The following is a 16,745-nucleotide window of genomic DNA, read 5'->3' as shown; positions in this document are numbered from 1 at the left end:
GGCAGCCACAGAGGTAAACCCATCTGGGCTGCCGCATTGTGGCAAGATATTGCTGCCCGGGTAGAGAACCTGAGTGTAAAAGTACGTCACGTAGATGCTCACGTACCCAGGAGTCGGGCCACTGAGGAACATCAAAACAACCAGCAGGTGGACCAGGCTGCTAAGATTGAAGTGGCTCAGGTGGATCTGGACTGGCAACATAAGGGTGAATTATTTATAGCTCTGTGGGCCCATGACACCTCAGGCCATCAAGGAAGAGATGCAACATATAGATGGGCTCGTGATTGAGGGGTGGACTTGACCATGGACGCTATTGCACAGGTTATCCATGAATGTGAAACATGCGCTGCAATCAAACAAGCGAAGCGAGTAAAGCCTCTTTGGTATGGAGGACGATGGTTGAAATATAAATATGGGGAGGCCTGGCAGATTGATTATATCACACTCCCACAAACCCACCAAGGCAAGCGCCACGTGCTCACCATGGTGGAAGCAACCACCGGATGGCTGGAAACATATCCCGTGCCCCATGCCACCGCCCGGAACACCATCCTGGGCCTTGAAAAGCAAGTCCTATGGCGACATGGCACCCCAGGAAGAATTGAGTCAGACAACGGGACTCATTTCCGAAACACCCTCATAGACACCTGGGCCAAAGAGCATGGCATTGAGTGGGTCTATCACATCCCCTACCATGCACCAGCCTCTGGGAAAAATTGAACGATACAACGGGCTGCTAAAGACAACACTGAGGGCAATGAGTGGTGGGACATTCAAGCATTGGGATACACATTTAGCAAAAGCCACCTGGTTAGTCTACACCAGGGGATCTGTCACTCGAGCTGGCCCTGCCCAATCCAAACCATTACGTACGGTAGAGGGGGATAAAGTCCCTGTCGTGCACATAAAGAATATGCTGGGGAAGACAGTCTGGGGTTTTCCTGCCTCGGGCGAGGGAAAACCCATCTGTGGGATTGCTTTTGCTCAGGGACCTGGGTGCACTTGGTGGGTAATGCGAAAGGATGGGGAAGTCTGGTGTGTACCTCAAGGGGATTTGATTTTGGGTGAAAATAGCCAATGAACTGAATTGTATGATGTTGATTGTTATATAATACTGTATGTTATCACTTCTATGGTTGATATATGTCATATCAACGGTATTGCAGTAAGAATCGCCCAGATTAATGAAGAAGGAGCTCTGATGAAACCGAGCAAAGTGCAGCAATGATGGAACTGGACAAGCACAGCAATAATGGAATCAGAACTGGCTTCAGGATGCAACAGCCCAACACCACACACCATCTCTCCTGCCCTGAAAGACTGTTATGACAGATGGAGCCCAAAGTCGTGGACTAAATGAACTCAATGGACATTTTAGAGGGATGGCCCATAGACTAAGGGAGTGATATCTGCGTGTATATATCAAAAGACAGGAAAGGTGGTGGTGATTAATTGGAATGTAGTGGAAAATGTGAGACCTAGGCATGACATAGATGGTTTAGAATAAGAGGTGGATACTGTCCTGGTTTCAGCTGGGATAGAGTTAATTTTCTTCCTAGTAGCTGGTATAGTGCCATGTTTTGGATTTAGTATGAGAAGAATGTTGATAACACACTGATGTTTTAGTTGTTGCGAAGTAGTATTTACCCTAGTCAAGGACTTTTCAGCTTCCCATGCTCTGCCCGGTGCACAAGAAGCTGGGAGGGAGCATAGTCAGGACAGCTGACCCAAACTGGCCAACGGGGTATTCCATACCATATGATGTCTTGCTCAGTATATAAACTGGGGGAGAGGTCTGGTGGGGAGTCGTCTGGGGAGCAGCGATCACTGCTCGGGGGCTCGCTGGGCATCGTTTGGCAGGTGGTGAGCAATTGCCTTTTTGCATCACTTGCTTTGTATATTATTTTTTCTTTATTATTATTACTACTACTACTACTATTTTACTTTTTTTCAATTATTAAACTGTTGTTATCTCAACCCACGAGTTTTTCTTACTTTTACTCTTCCGATTCTCTCCCCCATCCCACCAGAGTCGGGGGAGAGAGCGAGCAGCTGTGTGGTGTTTAGTTGCTGGCTAGGGTTAAACCAAAACAAATGGTTTGTTACATTGCCTGTATTAGAAATTCAGCATCTTAACTTGTGCAGACTGATCCTGCCTTTCTTCTATTATTTCCTGTTTACTTCTGTATATGATGATAACTTGTACCCATAAAAATCTATGGGATGATGGAAAATAACTGTGTTCAAGCAGATGCAGAAAAGCAGGCAAGATCCAGTTTGCTGCTTTACCAAAATCAAACCCCAATGAATAAATGAATTTAAAATAACATGCAGATTTCTGCAGAAAACATACTTGTATTCTTACACAAAAAATATTTCAAACTGCTAGATCTTTTTTGAAATTTAGCAACGTAAATAAGTTGTGAGATTGCTTTTGTCATAAAGTACAGTATATTGTGATAATTTGTTATGCCTTTCTGTTACAGATTAACTAAACTCCAGATATTGGAACTTAGAGAAAACCAGTTAAAAATATTGCCAAAGTAAGTATTTATGAAATTTATTTAAAATACTTTGGAGGGTTTTTTTCTGTAGTTATACTAATAATGTAGTGCATATTGAAAAGTAGATCACAGCTTAAAACATGTAGCTACGTAACTGGGCTAAGTTCTCACGAGGAACTTTCCCTTCATCCTGCTGAAATTATATCTCTTTTCAGACTCACTGGTCTTCCTATTCAGAGATTTGCCTATTCAAAGATTTCTGAATTTTTCCTGTCCCTCTCCAGCTCTCAATTTCTGATCCACCTGTCAAGCTTTTAAGTCAGCATGTGGGCACTTCAGGATGATCGTTCTGAGGTGTCTGATGCTTTTTGCACACAGCATTGTATTGGTGCCCAGATGCCTGTCTGGGTACCGTTCTGATGGCTGAGTGCCTGAAACTTAGGCATTATCTCTAAGTCAAATGTGGAGTTTGAGATGCTTGCTCAGAATGACTGAGGGAATGTGATTCACGTGATGTGAACAAATTTTTTTCTGTTTAATATACTTCACTGCTAAAGAAAGTAAAAACTCCTTACTGTGTCGCACAGAGTCTGTTTATGCAGTATGTATTCTGTAATGCAACAGGCTTGTTTAACATAATGGATGCATATTAGTCAGCTGTGTTTTCTGTAATTGTAAAATAGCTATGGAAATTGTTATAGGATTTGTTTTAACAGTAAATGCAATTGTACTTATCTCTTAAAGTCTAGCACCCTTCTAAGCCCTGCCTTGCAAATCTCACTCACTTCATCAAACAAACCCAGGTTGACGGTGTTGCAGTTCCTGCTGTTTCTATGAGCTAGAGTATTGCTCTGAATTTTCTGACTTGGACCCCAGAGGTATAAAAGGCCAATGAAGAGAGAAACAGAGATCCCAAAGATGGGATGTGAATAACTAGCTGTAGAGTCCTAAATATGTTGTGGTGTGCAATGAAAGGGGTCCTCCTCTGGCAACAAACACTGGTAAAGAGAGGTACTGGTTTCAGATGTTTTGGTGGATGTCGTGGTTTAACCCCAGCCGGCCACTGAGCACCACGCAGCCGCTCGCTCACCCCCCCACCGGGTGTGATGGGGGAGAGAATCAGAAGGGTAAAAGTGAGAAAAACTCATGGGTTGAGATAAAGACAGTTTAATAGGGAAAGCAAAAGCCGCGCACGCAAGCAAAGCAAAACAAGGAATTCATTCACTACTTCCCATCGGCAGGCAGGTGTTCAGCCATCGCCAGGAAAGCAGGGCTCCATCATGCATAACGGTTACTTGGGAAGACAAACGCCATCACTCCGAACGCCCCCCCTCCTTCTTCTTCGCCCAGCCTTATATGCTGAGCATGACGTCATATGGTATGGAATAGCCCATTGGCCAGCTGGGCCAGCCGTCCTGGCCACGCTCCCTCCCAGCCCCCTGCACATCTGGCAGGGCATGGGAAGATGAAAAGTCCTTGACTAGCGTAAACATTACCTAGCAACAACCAAAACATCAGTGTGTCATCAACATTATTCTCACACTACATCCAAAACACAGCACTATACCAGTTAATAGGAAGAAAATCAACTCCATCCCAGCCAAAACCAGGACAGTGGAGAAGAGGAGGCACTAACAATTGAATATTCATTCTGTCCAGCTCATATGCTAGCAGAGACTTGCATGCAGTAGGCTGAAGTTTGAGTTGCCAGCCCTTTTAAGTACAACAGCCAGCTTTTCTAGTGACTAGCTAACTATGTGCCTAAGACATGAACAAGGGGTATGTTCTATTGGAATTCCCTTTTTGTGTGCCTAGATACCATACTGTGGTGTCTGCTGTATGAAAATGCCAAAACTCGCATCTGGAATGAAACGTATAGCATCAAAAAGTGTGAATTTAAATCTTCCAAGTGTGAAATATTCTACTCATTCATGTGATATAAATATTCTGTATCCTTCTTTGCTCTTTCTGCTATTGCTTATTTTCAGTAGAAAAAAATAGAGGACATGTAATTTGGGGTAGTAGCTCTGTAAATTAAGTTACTCCCAACTGAGGAACAGTAGTTATAATTAAAACTTATAGCTAATACAGATTTTGTTTATAAAATTAGTCTGACTTTAATTGCCATAATTAACACAAATAGCATGAATTACATGCGATATTTTAAAAAGAATAGTTTACGGAGGTCTCTTGTAGTGATAAGAGACACTTAAATGCTGTAATATATTTAAGCCAAACACTTCTGTTGAAATTGCTGGGAATTTTTTTCTTGAATTCAGTGTTTTCAGGGTTTCATCCTTGCTGAAAAACTAAACAGTGGATGTCATGATGATGTCCTCTGCAGCACCTCCATAACGATCTACATACAGTACATGCTGAGCATGCATGTGTACGTGCTGACAGCAAGTTCAATAATATGAATTACGAAACAGATTTTTCAGTTTATGAAAGGGATTACATAATGCTGTGGCAGAGATAGAAATAGGTGTAATTCAGTGATCTAGTAAATTTTTGTTTCCAGTCCTGTGTTCCTCTTCCTTTAGCATTGAATTTTCCTGTTACTTTAACATTTTCAGTGTATGAGAAGATTTGTTTGCATTTTGTCTGAAGGTATTGTTGCTCTATAAACAACACAGAAAAGCAAATAGATATTAGTTTTAGGAAACATTGTCATAAAATAGCTGAAAGTGCTATAAATTAGGCAGGCAGTAGGGAAGGGGAGGAAAATAACTGAGGCCCTGGTCTTGCAAACACATTGTGTGTGTGTTACAGTTGAGTGGCTATGTTTGCTAGATTAGAGACATTTTGGCAAAAAAAGAAGGCAGCGTAAAATCAGTAAAGTTGCTTTGTTATACTGTCAAAGTTACGTAACATTAATTTTGCAGATACTTGAGAGAGATTTGCAGATATTTGTTCTGGATCCAAATGGTAAGGCCAGGGCCCTTGCTGGAAAAACTGTAACAGTTTGTTTGTGTGGGGTTGTTTTTGTTGTTTTTTGGGGTGTCACGAATGAGTGGTTTTGAAGCCGCTTAAAGAATCACTGGCAAAGGTATCAGCAAAAGTGATTTTAATAGAAATTTATAAAAGCGTGACTTAACAGAATTCGATGGCAAGGTTCACTCTATTACTTATTACACGGATTAAATATACACAGGGGAAAATCCTGTCAGAGTTGTGTTGGAATGATTTGTGCTGAGATTGAGGGAAAAAGTGTAAGGGAGACCCTTCCGTTGAGTCACAAGGTTCAGAGTAGACCCCCTTGCTCTCTAAACTCCTTCTCAGAGAGGAGTCTAGGTGCGGCTGGATCTACCCCTAGTCTCAGACCTGGGCAACGGTTTTATGCCTAAGGGGTTATATGTGTTTAGCAGCGACCTAAAGTTCATTCACAGTTTTAAGGTAGATCATAAGATTTTAACAGCACTTAATCATTGACTAATTTAGCAGTTACAAGGTGAGGTAATCAAGTTTACTACATCTACTAAAGTGACTTGATTACAGATTATGCTTATTACTGATTATCTAAATCAATACACACAAACACACACACACACAAAAGACCTAGATCAATTCACATGTAAGGGCCCAAAGCTAAATAAATTTATAAAGGCCTAGAGCTAGATAAATGTATAAAGGTATACCTGTTAAAAATTTCCCTTGAGTCTCGTGAAATACTCATGTTAAATTCCTTGGCATTTCTCAACGGGCGAAGGGTTGAGCCCCGAGGAGTGTCTCAGCCAAGGAGTGTTTCAGCCCAGGTCCCAGTGGTCCTCCGAATATCACAAACTTGAGAGTTTGCGAACTCTGAGAGGCATCCCACTCAGAGGGAGATGCTGGGTGCAGCCTGCTGCGGTCCAGGAGAGCTCAAAGGGTCTCACTAAGGACCACTGTTTATAGATTTGTCAGATTGGCTTTAGTCATCCGTGACAATTCCCAGGATTTCAACAATGGTGCCGTTCCACTCAAGTTACAACTCAGATAGGGGTGTCAGGGAATGACAGATTATCCCCAACTTTGTCCCCCACCTGGGTTAGGTAACGAAAGTTCTGTTACGGTCAGTGCTGTTCCTCACTTCGGCCATGCAAGAGTTCTGGGAACAGTCAAGGGATGCTTCACTGCCCAACTCATTACAGGAGGGCCAAAGTTTATCAGGAGTTCCTGAGGTCAAAGAGTGACCCTGGGAAAAAGGGGGGAAAGGAATGCACCACCACATGGGGTTGTTTTTGTAAATAAGACAGTGAAGATTGAGGCAAGAATGGCAACTTTGGGTTGCCTTAAAGCCATTGAGGATGTAGCACTAGCAGGATGGGAAGGGGAGGGATCACCTAGATCTTGGGTTTGTTTGGAGTGGAATTTGTGTATCTGGTGTAATTTGGCAGCAGGGAGGGGCGGGCATTATTGCTTAGATTCTGTGAATCTGGTGTTAGCTGTGTAAAAGAGTTTGGCCTCAGAGTTGAATGGTGTACAGGAGGAAGGGGAAAAAAAAATCACTCAGACCTTCGAGTTTATTGGTTTGGGAGATTGATTTTTTTTTTTATTTTTACCAAACCATTAAAATAAAAAGAGAAGAGTTCATGTTGAACTGAAAGAAAAAAATCCTTTTATCTCAAACTGCAGTAAAAAGCCCCAGCCAACTTTGTTTCAATTCAGCCTCATCAAAATTCACTTAAATCAGATTGAACTTTTTAAATTTTGTTACCTGTTTTTTTCCTTCATTTTTAAAATTTGTGTTTATTTTTAAGCTGAAAATTCAGTTCAAATAAAAATCAAGGCACTGTCTAAAAACTGTTGAAACGAAAGGACTATAAAAATGTTAAAATAAGCCTTTTTTTTCCCCCAAATAATCATTTATCTGTATTGAAACTAATTTGTCAAATTCCATCCCACATAGCTGTGATCTCCCTTAATCTGCTTTTTGAGGCTGAAACTTAGATTGTCAGTGGAGTTTTGGACTGCTCTCTAGTAGCCCACAGTCTAGCTAGCATAGCTTGAAAACAGAAGAAATGGAAAACCTTTTTAAATTGAAGCCATCAGTAAAAGTAGATTATGGTGTTGCCCACAAAGTTCTGAAAGCTGCAAAATGATATGCTAGATCCTTTAAGTGAGTCTTCAGCTGTGCTTCAGGGAGATGCATTGGGGCAAATTTATTCACAGCATATGGCACTAAAATTGGTATTGGCACAGTCTCATAAAGCTTTGAGAAATTCAGCTTACGCAGTATTTCAGAGGGACTTAAATAATTTGTTAGAATTTGGAAAATGAATTTTAGCAGTTGGCTTATTGTTCATCCTGTTTATGAGCCTCGAGAAATGAGGGAAAATGTTTCTTGGATTCTTCTGGAGGTAGCCTTCTCGTGTTGTGTTGTGTTTTTGTTTTTGTTTTTGTTTTTTTCTTCTTTGAGACAGTGGGAATGCGAGTTAAAGGCTTTCCCCTAAAGCCTGTGTATACTGTGTGTGCAGTGCAATAAAAATGGCTTCTGCTTTTGTCTTGGTCATGTCTTTACTTATTTATGCTAAATTCCTAGTTTGTCCCTAGCATGATTACTATAATGTAATGAAAATCAAGTCTATAGATAGATGTTGAGTGTAATCCTTTTTGGAGATTATTTCATGGATAATATTAATAATCGCTTAAACTTACTTTCAATAAATAAGGCATTTTTCAGTAGAATGTAATTTTTGAACTGTGTATTCAGAATAACTGTAATAGTGTAAGGTCTTTGAAGAACAACTGGAACTTTGAATATCTGCATAGAGCATCTTGTGCTCATGCAGATGTTTTTTAAAGATATTAGTGTTCATACTTATATTCTGATAATACAAAAGATTCTCCCAGTTAGAAGCTCTTATTTAGTTTTTCCAGAATTTTATAGTATGTACACACTTATGGTTTATATTTGAAAGTTTTTGATATATTAATTGTTCTTTTGAAAGCTATTATTAAATAAATACAGAACATAACATCATATGAGGGATTCACAGCCCCTTTGAAAATATTTTTAGGTAGTACTGCTGTTGACTGATCGTGTAGACAACCACGTGCAGTGGGGTCCCCAAAGTAAACTTAAATGGAGGAAAAATTTTGCCAAAACACAGCTTGAAAGAATGGATTTTACTTTATTTCAGTCATTGATTTAATCTTTGCCCTAAGATGGCTTGAAGAGTATTGATGTGTCATGAAATCCAATTTAGTAATCTGATTTGTTGTAGGACTAGAGGAATAATTAGGATTCCAGACCATATCATATGGAAGCAACTTTGTCAGCAGCCTGGAGAGGGAGAAAGGTGTTGGTGGTTACTGTGATTCAACAGTGGTCTTTTCTGTTTTATCTAATCATTAGGCAGTGGTCTTTCTTTGGGAGTAAAACATGTAGTTAACTAGCCTGTGGCTACTGAGAACGTTGATTATGACTGGAGGTGAAAAGCATTCAAAGGACTGGAGGTGAAAGGCACTCAAAAGAAGAGTAACTTCAGAGTTACTCTTTATCATAAGGATGACTCTAGTGGTCTTTAGTTTTTGTAAACTAATCTGTAGATGAGTTGCAGTGTACTCTTTGTGTGAGTCACAGTCAGCATGATCATTAATGTGTGCCTAGTTGAACAGTGTGTGAAAATTTGACCTTATTTAGATATCAGTCCAGTAACAGAACAGCATCACTACTTAATACTGATTAAAATAATATATTTGTATGAATACAGGAAGATTGGATGTAACTGGTATTTTCTTAAATCTAATTCCTTATTAATCCCCTTCTTGTGCAGAACCATGTCCAGACTGACTCAGCTGGAGAGACTGGACTTAGGAAGTAATGAATTCACAGAAGTGGTGAGTTTTGCCTAAGTAACAAGGCTTTGTATCTTTTATAAATCTCTTTATCCTTTAATCTATTTTTAATCAATATGAAAATGTAAAAATCAGCTTTAAGAGTTTTGCTACTGAGCAAATATTATGTATACCTTATGCTACTTTATAGAGCCTGTTATAAAAATTATGTGCATATTCTTATGAATATGAGTATGTGTTCTTCCTCAATTTGAAAATAAAACACTGTGGTATAGTGTGGCTACATTACTGGTAAAAAGTTAATGGTAATATGTGTTTGAATTATAAACATAATCATTTGACTTATAATAAATTCTAAACACTTATTGGTCATAATGTATTTAATGTTGCAAGTTCTGTATAAGCTGTGCATAACCTACTTTTATTAGTGTGTACAAACTATTTAGATCCAAAGGAAACTATATTAATTATAAGTTTGAATATTATTCAAAATAGTATTTACAGTTGAGGTGCTCAGATTTTTCCTTCAATATGGATCAGCTTGTTTCCTGTTCATGATGTCAGACAAATACATCTTCCTTTTACAATCACTTAACATCCCTCTGCTTCTACAAGTACTTTCCTGTATAAGGGAATTGAAATAGAAGTATAGTGGGACATACTGACCTGCTGTATAACAAAGTCAAGCCTCTGTGTGCCACCAGTAGGGTACTTCATTAGCCACAGATCATGCAGAGCTGAACACTTGTCTAGCTGTATGGTTTGGCAGATAAGGAAGTGTATTTAAGGAATTGTTCTTTAGTATTATACTTCTAGCCGTTACCGTTACTGCCATATTCTCATTACACTGTAGATATTCATGTGGGAGCCTTAAACTAACATGCTCAGGCCCACATTAAGCCATAACAGTCAGGAACCAAGTATAGGCTGTAAAATTACCTGTTTGGGTATATTTTTGGCAGATTGCTTCATCTCTACCAGCCTTTTATCTGGAAGAGTCAACTACTGGTAACTTATTTCATTAAGATCTTTTGGTAAAAGCACAGAAAGGTTTGAAACTGCTTTTTGGGTAAAGATATGTCTGAAAGGTAGTCTTCAGTTAAGATTTTCTCTTGGAAAATTAATTATTGGGAGCCAAGACTGCAATTTATGCAGGAATACTGTATACTTACAATATAACAAAATTGAGTTCTGCGTTTGACTGAACTTGGTTGTAGTTGTTAAGGTGCAGTAGCACCTGTTTTGTATTACTTTCTCAGGAGGGAAGTTTAAATAGGAAAGCATATGCAACATGGATGTTTATCAAGACATGGTCTTTCCCTGATACATAAGATACTTCTAACATTAAGTTGTAGTGGGAGCATATCCTGCACTTCACTTTATGGATAGAGTGGTTTGCTTGTATCAGGCAGATGCATCCTTTGTTTGCTGCTAGAAAATTAAAATTTCTTTCCCATTTCCCAAAACCCACAAAAACTTTGTGGTTTTTGGAAAACAGCTCTTCTGAGTTGATGGAATTTAAGTTTTTAAAAGATTTTTGTATATCTAGTATGTATTTACATTTTAAAAAGTGAATTATCTGGGTTTTATTTGATGACCCAATGAAACAGTGTATATAACAGCTATAAGACGTTACTTAAAGTTGCAATAGATTAATCACTGAAGTTGTTTTTGCCTTTCACTATTTTTGTATGAAGTTTTTAAAAAACTGTTTCCTTTACAGCCTGAAGTACTTGAACAACTGAGTGGGTTAAAGGAATTTTGGATGGATGGTAATAGACTAACACTTATTCCAGGGGTAAATCCTTTTACTGTGTTAAACATTTAGTATTTTAATTTACAGTGGTATTTGCTTTGTCAGCTATCATATATGTTAAAGTTGCTATATAATTTTAATGTTACTTAAAGCCAAAAGGCTAAATGCCACTTAAATGCTTGACTAGTCTACTTAGAAATTGTCACTGATCATAAGAGTTGGGTACACAGCTTTTCTTTCACTGAAAGTTATAATCCTCTCATCTAAAAATTATGTTACAGTTTAGGAAAGGAGTAAAAATCCTACATCAAATGCTGGATGAAATTTAGCGTTGACTGGTCCTTCCAAAAAAGAATTATTTTGTGTTAGACAGCAAGCAGGTATTTACGGGATAAATATGTTGTGTGAATTTTTACTGGTCACGGCTGTAAAACAAGCAATGACTGTTCAGAATTTTTTGCCGTGTATACATGGAGTATAGCCAGTTCCTGAGAAAATGTTCTGTTGACTAAAACCAGGTTTTCCTGACATCTCTTAGAATTACATGAGGTCCGAGATGACCTATTATTGCAGCATTTGTGAACCTGTGTTTACGATCGAGTAAACTAGTATTTGAAATTTGGGAAGCAGCTGGTCTGTTTTCAGACTTAAAATAGCTAGCAATCTTCTGATATGAGGGTTTCTTGCCTTCTCTACTGTCTTTCCTCACTTCAGCTAATTCTTCTTTGAAGAAGAGTTGAGTGGATGTATTAAACCTTTCTACTCTACAGTAAAAGTAAAACTGTATTTGTGAAAGTGACTGCATCTTCCCTGTGAAGATTTCAGTAGAGTAGTGTGCACAAATCTTTAAGCTTATTCTTGGTTCATATGGAAATGTAATGCAAACTTATATTTTGGCTTGTTTTTTCAGTTTAGTACAATTAGGGATTCATCGTTGTTGGTTTTTAGGTTAAATAGGATGCAGTTTTACACAAAAGGCAAAAAATAAGCATTAAAAGACTTTACTGGAGCCTTAATTATGTCCTTATGTTACACTGTGTACATTTCTCTGAAGTCTGTTCTAAAGCTTCAGTCACTTGATTCATGATAACTGATCAAACAGTTGAATTTACAGCAGACTGACTTTAGAGACACCTGCAGAATAACTGTGGTGTGTCTGTGTGTGTGGAAAAACATCAACTGTGCATATCTGCACAAAATATTTCATTATAAAGTTTGGATATTTTGCATAAAATTGTATTTCAGCACTATAAATAGGATTTCTCTTTTCCTGTGGCATTACACTTGAGAGACAGTTTGTTGTCAAATCTGCCAGCTTTTTTTGTTTTGAACTTGTACTTCCTAGAATGCATTATTTTCTCTTGCTTTTAGTTCATAGGAACTTTGAAACTACTGACCTACTTGGATGTTTCTAAAAACAACATTGAAGTAGTTGAAGAAGGTATTTCAGGTTGTGAAAGCCTACAAGACCTACTGTTATCCAGTAATTCACTTCAGCAACTGCCAGAGTCTATTGGTTTGTATTTTCAGTTAATTCATGTTCTTAAAAGCTTATAGTTTAGACACAGAACACTTGAAAATAGACAAATGGCATTTTAGATCTAAGTTTCAATTGATTTGTTCCTGTTTTGGATAAAGCTGTAATGTATAGCTGAATAATAACATTTATATTTGTTTTGGAGCATTCTTGGCTTTATACAGTAGTTTGTAAATGGATGAGAAACTGTTGACTGTAACAGTAAAAAGATCCCCCCCATGGCTGGCCAATGGTAAGCTGGCAAACAAGTTCTGTAAGCTTGTCTGCTTATTTCTTTAGTAGATATATAGCACCATAGGCATGCCAAGGGAATACAGAAGATGTGGTTGCTTGCCCATAGGTTTTTTTCCCCTTAATTTAAAATTAAAACTAAATTTAATGAACTGAAATGCCCTTTTTGATTTACTTGTTCATTTTACTACAGGTTCCCTGAAGAAGGTAACAACACTTAAAATTGATGAAAACCAATTAATTTATTTGCCAGACTCCATAGGAGGGTAGGTATTTCACCTGAATAAAAGGTTGCATTGCCTTTCTGCACACTTTTCTGTAACAGTGGCTCCTCTTTTGAATGTTTTTACACCTACTTGATTTAATTTTTTCCATATAAACGTCTTAGATATGAAAGCACTTGCTTTCAATTTTTACTTCTAGTTCATAGCATATATATTATTTACGTATTATTTAATATCAAAAGACCTATGTTCCTCACTCATTAATGCAGCCACCAATTTATAAAAGAAAAATTGAATGTGAAAGAAAAGATGTTTAAAAAGGCAGTCAGCTGTCTGAAAGTGTTTTTTTGGCAGTAACATAGCTGTGGTAAATATTGCAAATGATTGAACCAGTATCAAAAAGCTTTTAAAAAGTGAATCTGAACACACACGTTTATCTTTTTTATATTATAAGGAGAATTTTCACCTGTTAATCAGCGGGATTTTTTAATGTATAATTTGGTGTTCAGCAATTTAATTTAAAACTCACAAATGACAGCAAAAATAATTGGTTCAGAATTAAGTGCTATACAAATGAAGGGTATTTGTTCCAATTTCTGTTCTCCTATTATAATTAATGTAGGTTATGTTTTGTTGTCAGAATTTAAAAAATACTTCTTTGCTGCCAAAGGCTTAGGTTCACTGTCTCTAACTCTTTAAATTCTTTTCTTGTTCAGAAACTGCCCTCGACTCCTGTTTGGCTATGATCTGTCCCACTCTGAATGTTTCAGTGCCTTGCACTAGCACGTTTTCATGTAGTACACAAGCATTTGATGTTGCTGACCCCCCTGTTTTTGCTGAAAGCTCTCTTATGAGGACAGTGTAAAGGAGATTTTAAAAAACAAAACCAAAAAGCAACCCACCAACCAACAAAAAAAAACCCAAAACCCAAACACAATTTAGGCAATTAGTAAAGGATTTCTCTTGGATTTGAATTCCCTTGGGTTTCAGAGTTTTATTTTGAATTTAATTTGAGATTCGTGATGGATAGTGGTATTAACTTAACTTAAACTTAAAGTATTCAATTAATGTTGGATGAATTAACCTGTATAGAGGAGTAATTCTTTTTTCTTTTTCTTTTTCTTTTTTCTTTTTCTTTTTTATTCTTCAGGTTACTATCAGTAGAAGAACTGGACTGTAGTTTCAATGAGATTGAAACATTGCCTTCGTCTGTTGGGCAACTCTCTAACATAAGGACATTTGCTGCAGATCATAACTTTTTAACACAGCTGCCATCGGAGGTATGTATTTAGTTACAAAACTAAAATTTTTATGTATCTTAAACTATATAGTCTGTACAACTTTTGGATAAGTTAATTCTTGAGTAGATTTTCTGTGTGTATGTTTTTAAAGGCAGGTGTATACAAATATGCAAACTTTCAAATAATGAAATTCTGAATTTTTTTTAAGGAAGAAGTAGAAATTTGTTGCTAGTGTATTGAAGCTAAAAGAAGGTTTAATATGTAAGAATAAATCTAATTGTACTTTACAAGCAAAAATAGCTGTAATACTAATTGTTTTAAAACAGTAAAAATTTGTGTATTTAGAGTTGTGAAGATGAATTAATTCTTTGGGGTTTTTTTTTCAGATTGGAAACTGGAAGCATTTAACAGTGTTGTTTCTGCATTCTAATAAGCTTGAATTTCTCCCTGAAGAAATGGGTGATATGCAGAAATTAAAAGTCATCAATCTGAGTGACAATAGGTTTGTGAATACATTAATTCAAATAGAAGCTGTGTAAAATCCAATCACATTGCATATATTGTATTGTAACTGATGTCTATCCCCCAAATGTAAGTAGAGGTATTGTTATGAATATATTATGCTATCTTTCCTTATCTCACCCAGAGCTTAGAAGCTGACTGAGATGCATGTATTTAATGTATTATTGTTGTATTCTGGATCTTGCAGTTCCATTGTATTAAGCTGTATTTATTTTAATGACTTAATCACATGCATCGAAGCACAGCTTCAAAACATTGATGATTGTTAGCATGTATTTTTCTAGGGAATTAGTTTGGTTATTTTCATAAAACTTTGATTCTTACTTAAAAATTAATAGCTTCCTGTGTTGCATATGGAGGACACAAAACAGTATCACAGTATATTGTAAAACACTTGAGTGTGCTGGAGAAGGGGGAAAAAGGGAGTTGTGTTTTATTAGAGCTGGTCATTAAAAACTGACAAAACATTTCTCTTTTGGGAATTGCCAATTTGTAGAATTTCAATGTATTGGGAGAGATAAGACTGAGCTCTCCATCCTGTTCTGCCAATCCAGCTTCTCTGTACTCCATCTATAGCTTGATTTATCCATTAATGCCACAGCTTTCATTTACCAGGGCAGCCCCATTCCCATACATGTTTCTTGGGGAAAAACAGCACTTTTTTTCAGGTGTAGCACTTTTTTCTTAATTGGAGTGCATGTGTATTGAAAGATAAAATTGCTGAGGATTCAGATTAAAATATGAAAATAGCCTTGATTTTAAGTTGGATAGTTGATTTACACACAATGCCAATGATTGTCTTCAAAATTGTATTCAGTTCACTGAACTGAGTTAAATTCAAGTTACATTGTCTCATTTTTTTAATCTGCTTGCTAAACTGGACAGAAATGTGTTTTTTTTTTAATTCTGGGTATAGCTTTGAATCTAAAATAAAAGCTGTTGCCTTTCAACTGTCAATAGTTTATTCATTTAACTATATCTGTAAATGTCTTTTTTTTAAGCATTTTACAGGCTAATGCAGCATTGTTTCTTAACAGTATTGATAAGTGTATGATAAGTGTACTTACATAAACTCTTCTTGTGATTTACAGACTGAAGAATTTGCCATTTACCTTTACAAAACTGCAACAGCTCACTGCTATGTGGCTATCAGACAATCAGGTTAAGTTTTTAAAAATTAAAAATAATGATGTTGACTTTATTCCTAATGGAATTGACAAGTACAGAGCCATCTGTTAAATAATGAGACGTGGTACCGTGTATATACATCAGTACTTCCTTGACATTGTTACTTGTGTTGGTTCTCCTAAAACAAACAACACTGAGCCTACCTGACTTTGGAGACTTTCATATTTCTGGCAAAGTTCTGTGCCATTAGGAAATGCAATTTAACAGATGATGTTTTTTTGGTTTTTGTTTTTTTCTTAGTTCAGGCTTGTTTACACAGGAAAGGTAGTGCTTGATAAGCTAGTACTTGAATGTGTAGCATGCTGTTTCTTCCACAGATATACCATTGGGGAAACTTAGCATGCCTTTTTTTGTGCTGGGTTTCTTGTCCCACCTTTGAACTCTGTGACTATCCAAGTTTCAAGCTATTGAGAAGTAACTCATGGGCTTGTGGCTTGTATTTTTCCTGTGTATTGAAGCCCTCTGTACTATGCTGATTTCCTGAATGGCATTAAGGTGTACAGGGCTGCCAGAAATCCACTAACCTCAGGTGTAGTATAATGAAAGCACTTTTACCAATACAGTAATTTCAAGAATCCCCTGCCCTTTTATGTAAGGGGTGGGGGATATTCAATCTGGTGTCAATATAAAAAATTGAGTACAAAATTTTTCTCTATATATGATTGTCCACAGCTTTAAATGGCTAAATATATCTGTGTATTCCACATCAGCCTCCTTTGGGACAGTAATAAGTCCTAGCAAGAAACTGGGTTACTTTTAGAA

At 37.2% G+C, this 16,745-nt stretch overlaps 1 protein-coding gene across 20 annotated transcripts in view; it reads left to right on the top strand.

Moving 5' to 3' along the window:
* LOC142074733 (erbin-like) overlaps positions 1 to 16,745 on the top strand; it is a 181,308-nt gene that overhangs the window by 110,588 nt on the left and 53,975 nt on the right. For 18 of the 20 annotated variants that reach the window (XM_075135589.1, XM_075135591.1, XM_075135574.1 and 15 more), the window contains 8 exons: positions 2,487 to 2,543; positions 9,263 to 9,326; positions 11,008 to 11,082; positions 12,412 to 12,556; positions 13,002 to 13,074; positions 14,183 to 14,312; positions 14,660 to 14,775; positions 15,887 to 15,956. In XM_075135589.1, the coding sequence (XP_074991690.1) occupies positions 2,487 to 2,543; positions 9,263 to 9,326; positions 11,008 to 11,082; positions 12,412 to 12,556; positions 13,002 to 13,074; positions 14,183 to 14,312; positions 14,660 to 14,775; positions 15,887 to 15,956 (730 nt within the window). Of the gene's footprint in view, positions 1 to 1,180; positions 1,439 to 2,486; positions 2,544 to 9,262; positions 9,327 to 11,007; positions 11,083 to 12,411; positions 12,557 to 13,001; positions 13,075 to 14,182; positions 14,313 to 14,659; positions 14,776 to 15,886; positions 15,957 to 16,745 lie in introns of those variants that run through there. The other 2 variants (XM_075135590.1, XM_075135575.1) reach the window with 2 other exon arrangements.

Source organism: Calonectris borealis, chromosome W (assembly GCF_964195595.1).
Source record: "Calonectris borealis chromosome W, bCalBor7.hap1.2, whole genome shotgun sequence".
Classification (NCBI taxonomy): domain Eukaryota; kingdom Metazoa; phylum Chordata; class Aves; order Procellariiformes; family Procellariidae; genus Calonectris; species Calonectris borealis.
Note: the sequence above shows the minus strand (reverse complement) of the source record. Positions and strands in the feature narration are given on the sequence as shown.